Here is a 16,514-nt window from a genome sequence, read left to right on the forward strand (position 1 = left end):
CAAATTTATTTGTGTGAATATTTTTTAGACAAATCTCTCCCCATAAGTGTGTAGTGTGGTGGGGAAAGCAGGTGAGGCAGTTGTCTTGGGAGCACACCGAAGTTGCAGACAGGTTGCTGCTTTGCGGTTGCTTTACCGGGTTTGTGGGCTATAGTGCGTAAATACCCCTCGCGAGTACCCACCTGAAGACTAGGGAGGGAGTTAGTTAGTGTGGGTGTTAGGTAGTTAGTGGGGCAGCCTGGTGGTGCGTTTTTGGTCATTTGTGGCTGTCACGTTTCTGTCTGATTGGCGTGTGGGTTTGTGATGGAATCTGATGATGATGGTCACAGGCAGGCGAGTGTCGGAAGTAAGGCGAGGGGGAAGAAAAAGCGGCCCCCGTTTTTGGATTATGCTGAGGATTGTATTGTGGGTGCTCCGAAAATCCTTAGAGTTGGTGGCGATAGTGACCGTAGGGTGGTGTTAAAGATTAGGAGCGGCCAGGAGGGTCTTAGGTCCTTTAATCTGCTTTGTCTTGCCAAAATGTTGAAGGAATTGGTAGGGGTTGTTTAGGATTACTGTTCTGTTAAACTGTAAAAACCTCTTTCCGGTGGAGCCCAAATGACATGTGTGTCTTAGCTATTAGGTCACACGGGGCCGTTCTTGTGTTCAAAAGGGCCCCCAGCGTGAGTGTGATATGAGGGAGTGGGGATGCGGGCTTCAACACCTGCTGGTGAGGACGCAGCACTTTCCATGTTAATGAGCCGTCCCCTCCCCACTCCCACACGCCTTCCTCTGCTCGTCTGCTGCCTCCCCCCCTCCAATCAGAGCACACGCATCCCGTCCGCGGACACCTCCACTGGGGCTTCGGAGCGGTTGTAGTCCGGGTCATGATCTGGAGGCGAGTCATCGCTCTATGCGTTCTGCTCCACTTCGGGGCCGAAGCGCGTACTCGCCCGCTGAGGAGCGCTGCTACCTCCGTGGGCAACTCCAGGGCTTCCAGCGGTCCTGCCTTCGAGTCGTGCCAGGTCAGCCTAACCCCCGCCGAGCATCGAGTATTGGACGACAATACACACGAGGTGAGGTGTTCGTTTTCGTCAAACATGGGCTTGGTCTATTTTGTGATCATGTGATGGTTTTCATTGTGTTGAGTGTTGAATGTTGTAAACTATTGATCACCACGCTGGAAATGTGTCAATTCTATGCTTGTTGCAATAAATGACAACCCACCACCATCATTACTTAGCAAGTTTACATGCACAGGTGCATCTTAACAATTACAACATGGTAGAAGCGTTCATTTGTTTTAGTAGTTAAATTCAAAAAGTGAAACTCAGAAATTACATAAGCTAATTTAAAACAGAAAATGCTTTTCAGACTGACAAGTCGAAGCGAAGTGTGGTATTAAAAATCATTTTTGATGTTTTATATTGTAATTTTGAAAATTTTCACTTTTAGGGACTATATAGCCAACAGTTGTCTTTTAAAAGTGCTTTATGAATAAAGATGAGTTGAGTCTGTATACAAGTCTCACTTTTTGAATATACTTTTGACATAAATCTTCCCATGATATTCAAATTTTATTTAACCAGTATTCATTACATGCATAATGGGATTATCTTAATTTTGTCATTTTTGTTGACGTATCATTAAAAACTGTAAACATTTCTTGTTTTTAAGGTACAGAAAACAAACATGTATTTATTATTTATGCAAAGCAACAGAATGCTAATAAGGTAAAGTAGTTTTTCTGTTTAATTAGACAGCTGAGTTGGTGTGATTTTGCTTTCAGACAGGCTTTAATGGTGATGATGGCTCCTATGTGATTCTCACGTGGGTGGGCGATGGTACCGGGGTGAGTATGGCAATAAAACACCAAATCGTCACCCCACAACTACATATTAAGCACAGCTCTATTTTTCTAGGTCATCCTGGTGTTGTCCACAATTAGCGCTCCCATAGACACATTCCTCGAGGGGGGCTCCTCACGTCTTTACCGGAGGTTAGTCATGAATAACAAAATAATATGACATGCTATAGCAGCACTGTTGTCCAATCCCATCTTTCCTTTCCAGTACAGATTATGGCAAATCCTTCCACGACATCTCGCACAGCATCAACCACACGTTCATCAATGAGGAGTTTGGAGTCAGCGTGGGACCAGGAAGTTCTGTGAGTTGGAAGTCATGCTAGTTAGTAGGTGCTAGCATGTTAGCTGAGGCAATCTTAGTGTTGCTATTCGATAGAAACCATGTTCCTCCATCAAAAATGGTATTTGGAGTCCCTAAAGTGGTAATACTGTACAAGGACAATTTTATGGACACCTTGGCTTGATTGGTTGGTCACAAGTCACATGGCCTGGAGTCTCACTTCAGAAATCCAAAAATGATTCCAGCCTGCTTTGTATTACATTAAAGTTTTTGACAAGTGATAGTGCTATAGAGTACTTGGCAATTTTGCTGGTCCTCTTCAAAGCCCCACTTCAGCAACCAGAAAATGGTTCCTATAACTCTATGTATGATTGAAGCAGGTGATATTAACCGCTGACACACCCGTGGTGGACCATCCGGGCGGCATCATCTTCACCTCTACAGACGCTGGTGCCACCTTTCGCTACACCCAGCTCCCCTTCCACCTGGCTCAGTCAATCACCTACCACTTCTTCAATCCTGACTTGCTGGTGGCGCTTAGCATCGACGTGAGTCATACACAGCATGTTTGTTCTACTTTTTAAAAGTGCAGACAATGCTATTACAAGCACGCACATCACGCCTTGGGGAGAAGAGGGTAAACATGGCCATTGTGTTCCTGTTCCTGCCTTGAAGGGCGCTCTGTGGCTCTCGCTGGACTTTGGTGCCATGTGGACAAAAGTGCATGATGGAGTGCATTCTTTTTCATGGTGAGAATCAACAGGAAGTGACACACAAAACTAAAGCCAAAAGGATACCTTGTAAAAACACAAGACATCATTTTTAGATTTGATTCATATTGAATGCTATTAAAGTCCAAGTTTGAGACCCTTTCTTTCTTTAGGGGAGCTGGCATCAATTTGTTCTTCAGTTGCAGCAAAGCAGACACAAGTAAGAGTACAAAATGGAAGCTGTAAATCATTTATCCAGTACAATCTGATCTATAATGTTTTCCTGGATATATATATCAAATAAATTCAGACTTTTACCCTCTGTTGTTGTAGTGGACGCAGAAGAGAGGGGAGATCTGCAGCTGAAGAAGACCAAAGACCTTGGCAAGACCTTTGATGTCATCCACGAGGATGTCTACAGTTTTGGCTACATCGGAACTTTTCTCTTCTTCTCAGTCATGGAAGACACGGTGAAACATCTTCAAAGATCACACCACTATAGGCAATGCTTTCAGATGACATTTGTGATATTTTCTTTTCAGCGATCTCCGAGGGTCATGTATTTTTCATCCGACCAAGGAGACACCTTTAGTCGAGCACTACTCCCATCAGCCTCAACTGAACAGGTGAGAGTTTCAGTTAGTAAAAGAAGATTGCTAGGAGATAACATGATTTTGATGAATAATTCTTGAATCAGCAAATGAATGATTAACACTCCTTGAATAAGACAGAGGCTAACACCGAATACTAAGCCAGAAGCTAATGGAATGCTCACTCAACTCACACTATCCGAGGATAGCATGATGTCGATGTTCCAGTGTTTAGTATACAATTAGCCTTACATTTTTGGCAACACACATTTTGATTACTTTAAACCTAAACTTGATATCAGGCAACTTGACTGAGGGGCTGTTTTTTAGACTCAAGACATTAATAGGACTCATATAGCCGAGGCTAGCATAGCGTTCGTTGCTGTTCAATGAAAAAAAAAAAAAGAGCTTCAGACAAACGTGTGCAATTAGATTCACATTTGAGAAATAAAATTAGCCTTTTTTCTCAACTATGCAAACATTCAGACATTTACAAATGTCGCTAGCACAATTTAATGAAATTTGGTGACATAAAGCAGGTTTACAACACGATCACACACCTTTTAATTGCAGCTAGCTAAATGTAGAGTAGAGGTTGATCAGACCGAAGCCACAATTCCAGTGACGACCTTTTCCTTTTCTAAAAGGCACTTCTCTCTCGTATCAATTAGACAGCCCAAGAATGAAATTAGTCATCACAATTACACATGTTCTCATGCCTCCATCAGCCTCCATGACACACTCATTTGTGTGTGTTTGCAGTTTTACTCTATCTTGGATGGAGATGAGGACATGCTCTTTATGCATGTGGACAATCCAGGAGGTAAAAACAAGGACGAATATAGCTACAAAATTGGCACAAACACACTGTTTTTCTTTGTTGTAATGGAAATACTCAACAGCAAGGACTGAACTGGTTTCACAAGTTTTGGCTGCTGCTGACAAATCATTCCATCATACTCGCCGTGTTTGCATACACCATGCCAGCTGGATGGTGTTTTATTTCCTTACGCCTTTTTCTACATTCCCATCAAGCCTGTTTACCCCTTTTTAACATATGTTACATAAATGGCTGCAATTTCCTCTTTTTGTAAAATTCTGGTATTAAGTTGACAGAAGTTCAGATAAGGGAGATACATGCTTTATGTTTTGTCGACTGCGGTGGTTGGTTAGGTGGGTTGAATACTGGTAGCACAGCAAAAGGCTGACAAACGTATCTGGGGATCAGGGTGTATCACAAGAACACACACAAACACACTCCCAAACACTGTTTGTCGCCTATTTCAGCTGACCTTGTCCTCAATGGCTGCACTTGACAAATTTATGACTTGACATCTATTTATTATAAAAGGTTTAGACCTACAACAGAACCTACACAATTGGAAACGGGTACAGTAGTAGCCTGTTTACATAAACCAGGATATCATTTATACTGTAATAGATCAAGGGTTACCAAACTGTGGCACATTATAGAGATTAGATTATGGCTTTAGCACTAGTTATAGTTATTAAAGGTTTAGGCATAGACCATATCAAAAAAACAATATTAAGGTACAGTTTAGTAGGAATTCCCAAAGTGTAAGGGTATACGAGCACTAAGGGTTTAGAGTTATGACTTCAATCATTGTTCTAATTAATCCATACATACCCATCCTGCACCAGAATGTTGAGGGGAGCATGCGATTAACTTTTGGACTGTCAGAGAAAAGTCTTACAACATCATGTAAATTCCCATAGACACATACTTTGGCACAATGTACACGTCAGATGACCGTGGCATCCTTTTTTCCAAATCCCTGGAGCGCCACTTGTTTGATGGGCAACGGAAGAGCGATTTCCGGAATGTCACATCACTTCGTGGTGTGTACCTTACCAACAAACTAGACAAAGGTAGGCTAGTCCATTCCCATATTGTGTTGAACACACTGTAAAAGAGATGATTTGTTTTCATTTGCTGTTTCAGATGGACGAATCCGATCAGTCATTTCATTCAATCGGGGAGGAACGTGGTGTCAGCTTTCCAAACCTCACAATGTGGAATGTGGACAGGACGTAAAGAATGTGAGTTAAATGCGGTTCATACATGTATTGTTTGTATATATATTTGCCTAATTCACAATTTTAGCAGTGCAACCTTCATATTCATGGAGAACACAGTCGCATCAATCGCATTGTCCCAATGCTCCTCATGTCTGATCCCACTGCTGTTGGTCTGGTCATCGCACATGGTAACAATAGTACATGGTAACATCTCCTAATATGCTGTTTTATATTGTGTATAACTCTCCTGTGTCTTAGGCTCAGTGGGTGATTGCCTGTCATCGTGGCAGCATCCAGATGTGTTTGTCTCCTCTGATGGGGGATACAAATGGAGGGGCACGCTGAGGGGTCCCCACCATTACAGCATACTGGACTCTGGTGGGCTTATTGTAGCCGTGGAGGCACGGCGTGAAGGACAAGTCAAGACAGTCAAGTACGGAGCAAACAAGAGCTCACTCTTGTTGTTGTTTTTGATAGGTTCTCAATCTAGGTTCCAATGGGTGTTATTGTTGTTGTTGCTTTTTGCACTCGTTCTTCTTCTCAAACCAGGTTCCAGCAGTTGTTATTGCTTTTTGTTTGCTCTCTTCTCCATGCTTATCCACAGCTTCCCAAATCAAGATCTACCTTTTGTTTTTGCTCTCTATTTTCTCCTCGTCTATCCCTAAGGCTCCCAAGCCAGGTTTCGACTGATGAGATCCCCTGATAAAACCTGTTTTCCTGTTGTGCTTCAGGTTCTCAACAGATGAGGGCCAGTGCTGGAAGTCGTACAACTTTACTGAGCAGCCCTTCTTCTTCGCCGGCCTGGCTTCAGAGCCAGGCTCCAAGGCCATGAGCGTCAGTGTATGGGGCTTCCGTCCCGAGGACGACAACCAACCCATGTGGGTGGCGGTCACCATTGACTTCCAGAGCCTCATCACAAGAGAGTGTGAGAGTTATTGTTTGAAATATAAATTGAACCCTTATCCCGATTCTCCCAGAAAGAAAAAAAAACCTTGAGACTACATTCTGATGTCTTTCCCTCAGGTAATGACCAAGATTACGAGGAGTGGTTGGCACACTCAACACAGGGAGGTGATTTGGAGAGGGATGGCTGCGTCCTGGGTGTCAAGGAAACTTACCGGAGACGGAAGAAACAAGCCATGTGCCGGAACGGTCGCGGCTATGTCACGGTAAAGAAGGAAAGTCCGTGCCTGTGCACCAGGGAAGATTTTTTGTGGTGAGAGCACCAGATTATAATATAATGATCTGTTCAGCAGCCATTCTAAACAAACTACCCTTTGAAACAGCGACTATGGCTACCAGCACAATGTGAACACATCAGAATGTGTGCGACAACCCGATACACACAACAAAACTTTGGAGATGTGCCTGAATGGAGAAGAGGACGAGCTCCTAACGGCGGGCTATCGCAAGGTCCCGAGTGACCGCTGTGAGGGGGGCTTTTCTTCTCAGATGGCAGTCCAGACTGTCATCAGACCTTGCGGTGTCAAACCTAGCCCGGGTTCACCCTCCGCCCACTTCACTGCACCAGTGACACACTTTGACACACCAGTGAGTAGGTTTGACATCCCAAAACTCTTTCTCAAACACTTTTGGAGCTTTTTTGTGTGTGTTTTCAGCAAGAGAGGATGGTGCTGATGCTGGTGTGCGCTGGCGCAGGCATCATCGTCCTGGCAGCTGTGGTTTCTGCTTTGGTCGCCATCAAGAGAGGGGCGAATCAGAACAGGTGAATCAAATGGGTGCACATTGAAACACTTCATTTTACCTGACTGTTGTTTCACACCGTGCCTCTGAAGGGCACCAGAATATCGCTTCTCCAATCTCCAGATTCAAGATGACCGCAATGGAACCACAGGGGATCTTGAAAATACCAACAGCAGCAATGGAACGGCTTGTCCGCAGGACTCAGATAATGTAATCACGACACAGTAAATTCTGTAGAGTAAATTTGACTCTATTTATAGTTGGACCAAATAAACTCAGTTTTAGAGTAATATTTACACTTGGAAGAGAGTAAAATTAAGAATTGAAAAATAAAATAAAATAAAGTCACTCAAGGGTTAGGGAACAAACTCACAACCTTCAGCTTGGGACACAACCGATCTACTCCCTGAGCCACGCAGCTCCTGCTGTATGTTAGTATATTGCTCATGTCAGCTGGAATCTTTGTAACTCCAAGAGATAAAAAATGACAGTTTTGGTCTGTTCTTGGAGATAAGCAAACAGTAGGAAAGGCATAGCTCAGGTGGTAGTGTGGCAGTCTCCCAAGCTGAAGGTCCTGAGTTAGTTCCTCAACCCTTGAGTGACTTTACCCCCCCCCCCCCAATTCTTTGTTTTACTCTCTTCCAAGTGTAAATATTAGCCTACTCAAAAATTTAGTCTATTTGGTCCCACTCTAAATAGTCAAATTTCTTCTACAGAATTTACTGTGCACTTAAATCAACTAAACGGTATGTTTTTTTTTTTTAATTTAAAATAATTTATGACAATAATCTCTTTCCCCCCCAGCAAAACCTTCTGCAGTGAAACCCCTTTTGGACTGAGCCTACATAGGATTTCGAAGAGCTGTCAGAAAAATGAAAATAATAACTTAATTTATTGACATTCATTTGCTTGAATTCATTCCCTTCAGCCTTGATTTATATATATTTTTATTTGAATATTAAAGGGGATATTGATGTTACTCTTGTTTTGTACTGCTTTTTATATAAATGACTGATAAATTAATTACGCACAATGTACGTTATACAAAGAAAAATTAGCTAACGTTTCTTGCTTTTTGTGTTTGAAAGCTTTGCTTATTTTGTATAAAACCATGTGGGGGCGCTGCAGTGTGTTCTACCTCTTGATTGAGTTTAGAAGAAAAAAAAATCCGGAAGCAGGAAAAGATCATCTCTTAAAAAACATCTTACTATGACACAAATAAAGAAAATAAAGAAGATGTCAAGGCAGAAATCCAACCGTTATCTAACCATACTTACCGCAATAACTTGCAGGCAGGCGTGTGTCTTTTAAAACAAATAAACAAACTACTGGTATCTTCACGGCTTCCACCGCGTCTTTCTTGTCCCAAGCGTGAGCGCTCTGTTTGACTGCAGGAGCTCAGGTGTCACTTCTGGACTGGACACGGGAAACGTCGAGAGGGTTTCGATTTGCCTTGGAAACGGCTATTTCCTCGTCACAGTCGTTCTTTGTTTAACTGGTAAGTCAGTCAGAGCACGAACCAAATTGTTTTTCAATGTTTTAAAAATGCAAAGTGTTGTCATCACTTTTAATGGTTTGCCGAAGCCAGTGAGAGTCATTTCTGTTCTAAGGTGCCACTTTTACAGCTAACTTCGTAATATAACAACATTCTTTAAATACTGTCTTTAGGCGTAAAGTTAATGCTTGTGTGGTTTAAATGAAATTAGTTGCTTTTAAGTGTCAATTGGAAAGATGCTACTAGGGCACAAAACTTTGCTTGGCAGCTAGCCAACAGGAAGTGCTCCTTTGAAAAATAGTACAAAGTAGGTGCTTGTTAGTATAACATTTCATATATATATATATATATATATATATATATATATATATATATATATATATATATAGTTATATATATATATATATATATATAGTTATATATATATATATATTAGTTATGGTTATATATAGTTATATATATATAGTTATATATATAGTTATATAGTTGTGTCCTTTGTTGACTGTTTCAGGGTGTCAGAAATTAACGGAATATGGTGCGAACTGGAGGTAAAACCCCAATTGTACTTAAAACCAACATCATATGGGATTTCTGATTGTTCCAGAAAAGGGACACTGGCAATGAAGCAATTCTCAAATATGGTCCTTTCCTCAGGTATTTTGAAGTTGACAGCGCTTATCTCCGCATTCATCCTGGCCATATACCTGGCCTTCCAGCTGCTGGGGATAAGGATGGAGTTCCGGCTGGGAAGCAAGATGGGTGAGCGATGAGCAGCAGGGAAGGGAGGTTGGGGATGCAAAATGTCCAGATCGCCATAACTATGTATTGTTTTTATGTCTTTTAGGCAAATCGGTTCTTGTGAAAGAAGACTGTAAGTATATTTTTTTGTGGTTAGAACGCCTGCCAATTGAACATTCAAAAATCTGTGGGGAAATCTGTGTTCCCCTAGCAGCCAAACCAGTGGGAAACAAGTGTGAACTTTCCAAAGCATGTCCCATCGGTCACTTTGCCTTCAAGATGGCCAGTGGCGCGGCCAGCGTGGTTGGGCCCAAAATTTGCTTGGAGGACAAAATGTAGGCGACTTAATGACTTTACTTTGATTGTAAAGCAATACAGCAGCAGTCTTTGTGTTTGATGAAGGCGTTGGAATTGAGAGGGGGAAGGGTTGTCAAGTCAAATAGAGACCCTGGAGCGTGTGGGCGTGTCCTCTTCTACACACATCTGATTATCTCCTGTTTTTCAGGCTCATGAGCGCCGTGAAGAACAACGTGGGACGAGGAATCAACATTGCTCTTGTCAATGGTAATGCCGCGTGTATATTTGGTCAAGATCAAACTTGTGGAGTTTCCTTAAGATTTTTCTGTTGAATGGCTTACCATCCATCTTCGCCGCTAAAATGGCTGCATCAATACAAAATGACAGACTTGCTGTGTCATCTCGGGCATAGCTTCTTGAGACTTTTTCTTGTATCTACTGTCTACTCATGACTACCAAATTTTATGATGTTTGCTCAATCTCTGGCTTGTAGAGTTGACTTCCTAGAGTTTCATGTTTTCAAGTCGTCCACCTTTGCCGTTATGCTGCGGCCACACGAAATAGTGAAAATGAAAACAGAGTCTTTGTTGCGTTATCCATCTGTATAGCACAACAACTGTCATGTCTGGGAGGATCAGGTTTTGGTTGAGGGCCCCGATTGGTCCTGAGTGGATTCCTGCCCTTCCGCAGGCTGACCAATCCGGGCTCTCAGCCACTTGTGCCTGGCCTCAGGTGTGACTAATCAACCTAATTTGTGTGGGTATTTAGTTCCCGGGTGGTGATCAGTCCTTGTGGGATCATTGCCATTTGTTATGGTCACACCCGGAGTTTGTTTTGTCTTTTTTGGTTTTGTGTTGTACAAATAAAGTACAACTGTCTAACCCGCACTCCTGCCGTGGTTCTCCTGCCTCCCTGCATTTCGGGTCCTCTACGCCTCACCTCGACAGACACCACGCCGCTCCGTGACAACAACAATAAGATAACATTTCTTGGGTGTGTTGCACTTTGGGGGCACCTGCAAATGTCTGCTTCAAACCAAAATAACTTCCTATGTCTCTTCCGTGTGGCATCTTGATACTTTTTGTGGTTCTCTTTGTAATACAACGTTCTTGTTTAACTTGTAATTATTTGTTGTTGATCAGGAAAAACAGGAGAGCTGAACAAAACGGACTTCTTCGACATGTGGACTGGAAGTGAGAACCATGTTACTTAAGATATTAAAAATAAAAACATCAGCACAGAACAGATGTCATTGCATTCTATCCTAGACGTGGCCTCCCTCATCCAATTCTTGAAGGGAATAGAGGAAGGGACGGTGGTCATGATGGCGTCCTTTGATGATCCCTCCACCAAGTACGGACCCTGAATGTCTTCACACCAATGAATTTTCCCCTTTAACTGTTGATATTTTATGTTTTTCGTCCCCCAGGCTCAACGACGAGGCACGGAAGCTAATTGCGGATTTGGGAAGCACGGCCATCAAAAACTTGGGATTTCGGGATAACTGGATCTTCGTCGGAGGGAAAGGGATCAAGACCAAGAGTCCATTTGAGCAGGTAGTGTGCACCAGCAGCCTTTTTATTATCTAAAGTTCGTTTTTGATGTTGGAAAGATGGACAAAGTAGGACGTTTAGTTGGACTCTGGTCGCTTGAGAGGAAACTCGAGTCCCAGAAGACTAAATTATTTACTATAATAATTCCACAATATACTCTCTAATACAGGCCAAGCAACAGGAGGCACAGTTATCTCTACTTGTGAAGACTGTGACTTTTTTAGCCAATCAAGTTATTACCAGGAAAATAAAATAAAACACATACACATATTCCACTTTTGCGTAAAAAATCATACAACTTAATTCTCTCAAAAGTTTAAAACAGATCATTTTCAAATATTGTCTTCTTGCTGAATTCTCGCGGAATTTGTGAGTTCACAAACTCCGGAGAATACATCTGTATCGAGCCCGTCGATTTCCACCGTTCCAAAGACCAATCATAGAGCGAGATTGTGTTTGGGGGCGGGATATGCAGCTCTGACGAAACCAGGAAGCACTGACACTGTGGGAAAGAAACTAATCTAACATGGACGAAAGGATGCTGCAATTAATTCCGTTTCCTTGTTGAATGTAGGGGTGCAATGGTTTCAGATTTTGGTGTACATTTATAGTCTGAGGAAACCCCCTGTGGTTTTATGGTTATTCTTATAGACAAAAAAAATAATCAGCATTTTTTTGAAAATGTTTATTTTTAACTCTTTTACTGCCAAAAACGTTAAATGACGTATAGTAAAAACCGCCAAGGACGTTAAAAGACGTTCACCAATTTTTTATTTTTTTTTGGGAAACGGGTGAAGGAAAGCCTTGGCCAGCTGTGCTGAAAGTATCAAGCAGATCTAGTTAGTCTAATGACTATTTTTGGCCCCTAGATGGCAGCGATGACTCTCTTTGGACAAGATTGGGTAGGCGTCAGTAGAAGACGTGAGGCGGAGCTAGAGTATTGACAATGGCTGAGGAAGCCATAATGGCGACCGGTTGCAAGCAGCTCACGCTTGAGCATTTTTTTCGAAGACGAAAAGCATCGACCAATGCTAAAGAGCACATTGATGACGACGATGATGATGATGGTGACTCCGAGGTTGACGCCGAAGTTGGAAGCGTTGACGCGGCGGCTATGATCACGTCATAAAGCCTCACCGGCTAGCGATGCTAACGCCGGAAAACGCGGAGCACAAGTGAGCACTTCTGCTCAGGCGGACGTTCAATCGGACGACGAAGAGTGCCCCGAGTCCAATGCATATTCATCGGAGGAGTGGGTACAGTCTGATCACGGAGAAGACACTGGTTATGGACTACGATGCCACCATGAATGGAGCGGATAAGATGGATCAACCACCCGGTATAGGAACCGAAGGACAATGAGGAAGCCAGACGTAACACCACCGTAATGCCACCGTATCATGATCCTGAGAGTAGACTTGATGGCAACATGGCCAAACACACACTGCGGTATATACTTGCTTGAGAAGAATAAATTGGATACCTTCTGACCCTTTTAACATGAAATATTTGTTTTTACCTTATTTAACAACCAATTCAGAAATACTTAAATTATGATTTTTACACTTATATACTCACCATTACTGTGAAGAGATGCAATTTATATCATGATATAAATTCAGGCGATATCACGAGTCCTCAGTCTCCGTTTGAAGCAATTAAGTCTCTGACAAAAATATGGGCAAAACATTTACTTATAATTTTAAATTTATGTACAAAGAACAGGTACATGAGTACATAATTTATAACATTTTTGGTTAAAAAAATACATTTTTACATGCCGCATATTTATACATGTATGTGTATGATGGTAAGCAGTGAGCCTTACTTTATTGAATCATTTTAAAAACCTCTCACTTCACACAGCCTCTTCGGTGTCCTTGCATTATTTGAGTAACAGTGTAATAGGTTTCGACAGGATGGTAAATTTCTGTCATGAATGTACTGGTGTCGATACCAGATGTGATCATCGGTCTGCCAGATCGTATCGGGGTCGCCTATTGAACACGTCACGCTACAGGATTGGCTAGAAATTATCCAATTGATGACAAACATTGGAAAGAAAATATTAAAGATGTAATTTAAATAACAAAATGTGCGGGCTGAAATTGTACAAACGTAAATAAACCTAAGAATATAAAAGCAAGATATATTGAATAAATAATAAAATAGATTGAATAAATACACAAATTAATTGCCTGAGATGTGACAAATATTGTCAGTTTAGATTGCTAATGTGGTCCTATTATTAAGACTATTTTTGTGATTTATTGTGATTTGTGAACTGCTAAAAAAGAAACCAAACCGAAGTGAACACGTCTGAATCGCTCATTTTGTTAGCGCTGCTCTACTGACGTCATCGGCAAGCTCAACAGTGCTCTGAAATCTTCAAGTATCCTGCTTTGTTAATTGCAATCTATTTTTTTAATTTCTTAAATCTTCAAGTATCCTGCTTTTATATTTGTAGCAGGATGAGATAATGCTCCCCCTGGTGAGAAGTGTGTGGTAGTACCTTAATTCCCTAGCCAATCTGCATTAGTGCCCTCCCTATTTAAGGAGGCAGTTTAGCACCTGTTTTCAACTTGCTCCTTGGCTCTGAGGTCCGCCTCCTCTCAGGGTTTCTCGTGTTACTCTACTGTGCCTCTTCAGGTAATGTGGGATTGGCTGCCTTTTTGTCTCTGGAGGTGGGCAATCTCGGTCCTCGAGGGCTGGAGTCCTTGCAGGTTTTGGCGGTTTCTCACTTTCAACACAAGCTGATTCCAATCAACAGGATCGTTATCATGCTTATGCAGAGCTTGCTGATGAGCTGATCATATATCAGCTGTGTTGGAGAAGGGCAACATGCAAAACCTGCATGACTGGCTCTCGATGCCCACCTCTGTTATACTGTAGAGTAAGCGGATTGTTTTTATTTGCAGATGCTTTTGTAGTCGACGTGAAACCATTTAGCAGCTTGTGTGGTGCTCTCTATTGGCCGCATGCTTAGGTTGTTTGTGGTGCTTGGCATTTGCTGCGTTAACTGGTGAGCAGTGGTGCGCTCCTGCTCTTCCCTCTCCAGAATTAATTACAACACAGACAATTGATATGTATGGCCTTGTGCCTACCTCTTGTTTCCTTTTTAATTAAATCAATATTATTTAAAATATTTTGTTTAGCGGAGACAGCCTACCGTGAGCCACGGAACCGGTTCTGGGACACTGCTGCTTTGCTTTGTTTTATTTAAAATATATATATTTTTAGTTTGTTTTAAACAACTTGTGGTGTTACACTCCCACGCCCCAATCAGTGGGATTGGAGCCACCTGGCTATACTCAGCATAGTCTGAGTTCAGATTTGGGCCTACCCATTTTCTGTCTTTTAAATTAGATTTTATTGGTACTGTTGTGGCTGTTTAAAAAAATAAATAAATAAATAAAATTATTATTATATCATAGTTGTTGAAATTGTTTTCTGTTTGCAGGACTCGGAGCTCATGGCGCAGGGGGTCCCAGTTTGCTGTGTAGTGTGGTTTGTCTCCCCCCCGACTTGAGTGCCTTGTCTTGCCAAATTCTCTTAGGTTTATTTATGTTTTGATAATTTCAGACCGCATATTTTGTTATTTTAAATGACATCTTTAATATTTTTCTTTACAATGTTTTGACAACCGGATTTTTCCCCCCAAAATAACTTCATTGAACAATTGTAATCTCCAGCCAATCCTGTGCGTGACGCCATCGGTAGGCGACCCCCGATACAATCTGGCAACCCTATCACATCTGGTACCGACACGGTACATGTTTTTGTGTATAGTGAAACTCACGATATCCCAATAATAAATATCTAGTCAGTAAAATTCTCAATTCAATCTTTTCTTAACTTTGTCTAGCAATTACCCATCACCTCATTGGGAGGGACGCTTTAGAAGCCTAAATCATATTAAACTTTATGAAGGAAGTCACTTCCTCGGAAAAGAGCACTAAAACGGTGGAAGAAAAATATAAAGTTGTCAAACCGCTACGGCTCTGACAGAATAAGTTTTGGAGCTAATGTTAGTTTCCCATGGTTTGTTGCAGCACATCAAAAACAGCGCGGACGCCAACAAGTTTGATGGCTGGCCGGACGTCCTGGAGATGGAAGGCTGCGTGCCTCGGAAGGAGGACTGATGCCCGTCGTACACGCCTCATACGAGCCGTCCCAACTATTTCCATCCTGTCAGACTGTTTACATCTGACAATCTTCCAAAGGGCTTGTTGTGGGAAAACGCAGGTGGAGCTCACTGGTAAGAAGGGACTTGTTTGCTGGAACACCATCACACCTTAAAGGGGACGTCAACCTTAAACATTTCTTGACAATAATGTTATGTGTCCTCACTAGTCTAAACATGACATTCTGATTAATATTATGTTTGTGGAATATGAGTTATGCAGCAAAAGCCAGCTATTTTTATCCATCTCAGTGGGTGGCCGTTTTGCCACTTGCTGTTGAGTCAAGATGACATCACAGTTGTTACGGCAACACCCAATCACAGTTGCGCGGTTTTCTGAAGCTGAGCTGTAATTGGTTATCTGAGCAACTGTGATGTTTTCACTCGACAGCAGGTGACAAGATGGCCGCCTTCTCATATTGATACAAACTGCTGGATTTTGTTGCTTAACTCATGTTCCACTAACACAATATTAACCAGAATACCTTATTTAGACTAGTGGGGCTGCATAGAACATATTGTCAAGAAATGTTTACGGTTGACTTCCCCTTTTTTCCTGTTATTATTGCACTGTCTGCTCCGCCTGCTAACCGCCTTCACTGTGAACCAAAATGTACAAACTCCACTGTGACTTATGTAAATAGATTTTGTTCAGGAGGGTTCAAATTGATTCTAATGAACAATGTAAAAAAAATTAAAACATTTTTTTGCTTTGTTAGTGCTAGATTGTTTTCTTTCAGGGTCTTTGTGCAGTTTGTCACTTGTTTTACTCTCGACTGCCACCTCTGGCCCAAAGCGTAGCGGCAGCATCTGTGTCAGGCTCATTCATGGAGTATGTGCACGCCACATGTCCGCTTCTCCGCGGGGACGCGTATGTCGCACTCCACCACTCCCCTCCCCAAAGAAACTGGAGGGTGAGGGTCCGCACACTCTACTATAAAGGGAAGATAAAAGCTGATAGGTTGCAGTAACAGTCAGGGCTCTTCGTACTTATCTGGGCATTGGTGGAGCATGCATGGTGTAGAAAAAGCTTGAGTATTACCTTTTTTAAACGGCACAATACACCTTTAACTGGAAC

At 42.1% G+C, this 16,514-nt stretch overlaps 2 protein-coding genes across 6 annotated transcripts; both read left to right on the forward strand.

Annotated features, from left to right (window-relative positions):
- The first annotated feature begins 735 nt into the window (after window positions 1–735).
- LOC144034986 (sortilin) lies at window positions 736–8,149 on the forward strand. The gene is given in 21 exon segments (XM_077544245.1): window positions 736–771; window positions 774–1,055; window positions 1,769–1,831; window positions 1,902–1,978; window positions 2,052–2,148; window positions 2,507–2,674; window positions 2,802–2,875; window positions 3,010–3,056; window positions 3,170–3,306; window positions 3,379–3,462; window positions 4,189–4,249; window positions 5,164–5,316; window positions 5,390–5,487; window positions 5,555–5,654; window positions 5,725–5,899; window positions 6,198–6,391; window positions 6,490–6,682; window positions 6,753–7,017; window positions 7,086–7,192; window positions 7,263–7,380; window positions 7,975–8,149. Coding segments are annotated over 21 exon segments (2,547 nt in total). The 3' UTR covers window positions 7,993–8,149.
- Window positions 8,015–16,154, forward strand: fam3c (FAM3 metabolism regulating signaling molecule C). 5 transcript variants are annotated; one of them, XM_077544248.1, is made up of 10 exons: window positions 8,016–8,668; window positions 9,177–9,213; window positions 9,320–9,424; window positions 9,510–9,738; window positions 9,909–9,967; window positions 10,843–10,893; window positions 10,969–11,053; window positions 11,130–11,256; window positions 14,714–14,809; window positions 15,306–16,154. In XM_077544248.1, the coding sequence occupies exons 2-9, from the start codon at window positions 9,198–9,200 to the stop codon at window positions 14,780–14,782; spliced, it is 741 nt and encodes a 246-aa protein (XP_077400374.1). In that variant the 5' UTR covers window positions 8,016–8,668; window positions 9,177–9,197; the 3' UTR covers window positions 14,783–14,809; window positions 15,306–16,154. The 5 variants fall into 5 exon arrangements, with proteins under 5 accessions (XP_077400373.1, XP_077400374.1, XP_077400375.1 ...); XM_077544249.1 differs by lacking the exon at window positions 14,714–14,809 and having other exon boundaries at window positions 9,510–9,536; window positions 9,615–9,738; XM_077544251.1 differs by lacking the exon at window positions 14,714–14,809 and having other exon boundaries at window positions 9,510–9,536; window positions 9,618–9,738.
- The last annotated feature ends 360 nt before the right edge of the window (window positions 16,155–16,514 follow it).

This window comes from Vanacampus margaritifer, chromosome 15 (assembly GCF_051991255.1).
Source record: "Vanacampus margaritifer isolate UIUO_Vmar chromosome 15, RoL_Vmar_1.0, whole genome shotgun sequence".
Taxonomy (NCBI): domain Eukaryota; kingdom Metazoa; phylum Chordata; class Actinopteri; order Syngnathiformes; family Syngnathidae; genus Vanacampus; species Vanacampus margaritifer.

Bases quoted from the DNA above. Each gene is read 5' to 3' on its own strand.
- fam3c (XM_077544246.1), top strand. The intron at 9,739-9,908 runs GTAGGCGACTTA...CCTGTTTTTCAG, and splicing joins ATTTGCTTGGAGGACAAAAT to GCTCATGAGCGCCGTGAAGA. The intron at 11,257-15,305 runs GTAGTGTGCACC...GGTTTGTTGCAG, and splicing joins CCAAGAGTCCATTTGAGCAG to CACATCAAAAACAGCGCGGA.